We start from the raw sequence: 2,693 nt of genomic DNA on the forward strand, positions 1-2,693 counted from the left end.
GGCAGTGTGGTGCCAGGCGTCAAACTCACGGGCGGCGGCAGCCAGTTGGGAGGAGGAAAGTTCCTCTCGGGAGATTTTAGAGTTTTGGAGGGATTGGGACGAGCAGTGGTATCCAATATATTGGGTTTGACAGGGAATTTGTTTGGCTAGACCAAGGACTCCTCCGTGAAGCCAACACTAACCTAACCATGCTAATGCAAAATTGATCAATGCGGACGCATTCGCCTGCATCCCTAAGGCTTAAGTCCCAAAAAAGCATTTTTCTGGGAACTGCAGATTTTTTTGGCAATGGATTAGAGTTGCTCCGAGTAGGTGACTGCTTAAGAGTTAAAATACAAAGTATGTTGTATTAGGATGCTTGTTACAAAAAAAGAACAGCGAGAAACCTAGGATACATGAAGGATGAAGTTCTTCACAGTATGTTTCTTCCCTGGTCTCTTCCTTTAGGAGAAATCATGATAGTAATAGTCTAGGAGATCAAATTTACTGCTGAATAAGATGGCAAATTGGCGATAGAATAGGTAGAGATGTGCTCAAATCAAAACCTAATTTTAGAAACCTCCATGCTGAAATAGTTTCCCCAATTTCTACAGAGAAGATAAGTATCAACAGATTAAAAACACTTCATTTTTCTGCAGATCCAAATAAAACACCACTTCTAGGGGATGCCCTTGTTATTGCCGGGACAGTTTGTTATGCATTTAGCAATGTCGGGGAGGTTGGTGATGTATTGTATATATATCCTGCTACTATCAACAATATTGTCTCAAAACTCTGATAATGATATCATTCCCTTGATTATGTAGGAGCACTGTGTCAAGAAGAACGACAGAGTAGAAGTTGTCGCAATGCTTGGACTATTTGGAGTGCTTGTCAGTACAATTCAGATGTATCCTCTCCACAGTTCATCAGCAGAGAAAACTGCTGTTATCCGTTGATATTGATATCTATAGATTAGATTCACTCTTATTCTTTTATTGTTAAACATCACTACATTGTTTCTGGAGCAAATATTCATGTTACCTTTTAACCTGAAAAAACATCAGATTTATGTTTGAAAGGAAGAGCGTAGAAGCAATTGCCTGGTCTCCAACAATGGTAGCAAACTCTAGTTTTGGTTCATCTGCAAATACACTTTTTGAATTGTCCGACAGGAAGCTCACTCCTGCCTAATAATTTTTATTTTCAGATAAGTTTGTTTGCAGGATATGCCGTTGCAGGATTTATGTTCTACACCATTGCTCCTTTTGTCCTTCAGGTTAAGTTCCCTCCAACGTGTTTAATCAGATAATAAGCTACATGACTAGAGTAGGCAACAAAGAGAATCGGTCCAGTCAAGTGGTAATGAATTATCTGAATAAATAAAGAATAAGCATAAGCTACTCGGATAATATTAGTTCATTAGCAAGTATCAGCAGAAGGCCCTTTCATTTCTCATTTCGAGTAGTAGTTTAGCTCTTTCTGATGACCATGACTCCTGCAGATGAGTGGAGCAACATTGCTTAACCTCTCGCTCTTAACATCTGACATGTGGGCAGTCGCCATTCGAGTATTTTTCTATCAACAACAGGTGACAATTTCTGTCTGATCCTTGCAACAGATCATAATAGGTTGCACTATATGCTCAAATGATTTGCACGCGACCAACAGATAAACTGGTTGTACTATCTAGCATTCGCAGTTGTGGCCATCGGATTGATCATCTACTCACTGAAGTAAGTTCGTTGAAGTTGTTCTAGATCCATAGGCAGATATGTGACTCATCGCAGAAACCTAACATGCTTAATTGCTTCTGATGTATGAAGTGAGAATTCTTCGGCTGATGCAACAGCTACAAGTATAGAAGCAGCCGCTCACTATCAACTACTTCCAAGTGAGGAGAGCTCAATAGGAAGTGGTTCCAATTTGGACAGAAAAGAAAGGAAGCAACCAGAAGCTCACATCTGTTAAGGCCGCCAATGTACAAAGTCATCTCCAGGTTGCAACAGCGAATTTCTGATTGAGCCTGGGCTGCCACATCCTTGCAAGTAAGGACAGCTGCTCCGGAGAAGCAACATAGGTATCATGTGATACGCTACCTGCAGGTTCATAAAAAAGTGTCTCTGTCTCAGTCAGCCGAGAATTAACTAATTCTCAGTTGATTTTACAAATCTGTGCATACAAATCTAATACAATGTTTACCATTAAATAATAATTTGTTCATCTAGTGTGAAAAGTTGCAGTGTTTTTCTCATAGTTCAGAGATATATGAACATCTCTCAATGTGAAATCGATGGTCCTCCGTGTCTGACTTAGATATAACTAATTCTCGCCTGAGAATTAGCAAACCCGGTCTTCCTATATCCCGGTAATTGATATTTCATGAACTCTTTATACTCTACAATGAAATCGGCAGGTTGCAGCAGTTTACTACTTCGCCTGCGCACATCTGACATCAGTTTCCAGACGACTTAACTTAGTTGCTGGTACTATGCATAACTTTTAGGTGTGGATCGTCACTATATATGCCCAACATGACAGGGAAATCTGTTCTGTTCATTGTAAGTCTATCATAAGATACATCGCGCCGGAAGCACTTCTCTTACCTTGCTGAAACTCGGTTTCTTGGATCACCATTCTTTAAAATCTTCCTCGTTTTCATCAGTACTAAGTGATGTTCCTTTGTTTTCTCCGACTCAGCTTTCAGTTATCAG

General features: G+C 40.0%; 1 protein-coding gene across 1 annotated transcript in view; it reads left to right on the forward strand.

Moving 5' to 3' along the window:
• LOC119345900 (solute carrier family 35 member F2-like) overlaps positions 1-2,269 on the forward strand; it is a 20,322-nt gene extending 18,053 nt beyond the window's left edge. The window contains exons 11-17 of the mRNA XM_037615735.1: positions 639-718; positions 807-889; positions 1,047-1,098; positions 1,190-1,258; positions 1,484-1,570; positions 1,651-1,715; positions 1,806-2,269. Of these exons, the coding sequence (XP_037471632.1) occupies positions 639-718; positions 807-889; positions 1,047-1,098; positions 1,190-1,258; positions 1,484-1,570; positions 1,651-1,715; positions 1,806-1,950 (581 nt within the window). The 3' untranslated portion in view covers positions 1,951-2,269. The remainder of the gene's footprint in view (positions 1-638; positions 719-806; positions 890-1,046; positions 1,099-1,189; positions 1,259-1,483; positions 1,571-1,650; positions 1,716-1,805) is intronic.
• Positions 2,270-2,693: the final 424 nt, after the last annotated feature.

Source organism: Triticum dicoccoides, chromosome 1B (genome assembly GCF_002162155.2).
Source record: "Triticum dicoccoides isolate Atlit2015 ecotype Zavitan chromosome 1B, WEW_v2.0, whole genome shotgun sequence".
In the NCBI taxonomy this organism is placed as follows: Eukaryota; Viridiplantae; Streptophyta; class Magnoliopsida; order Poales; family Poaceae; genus Triticum; species Triticum dicoccoides.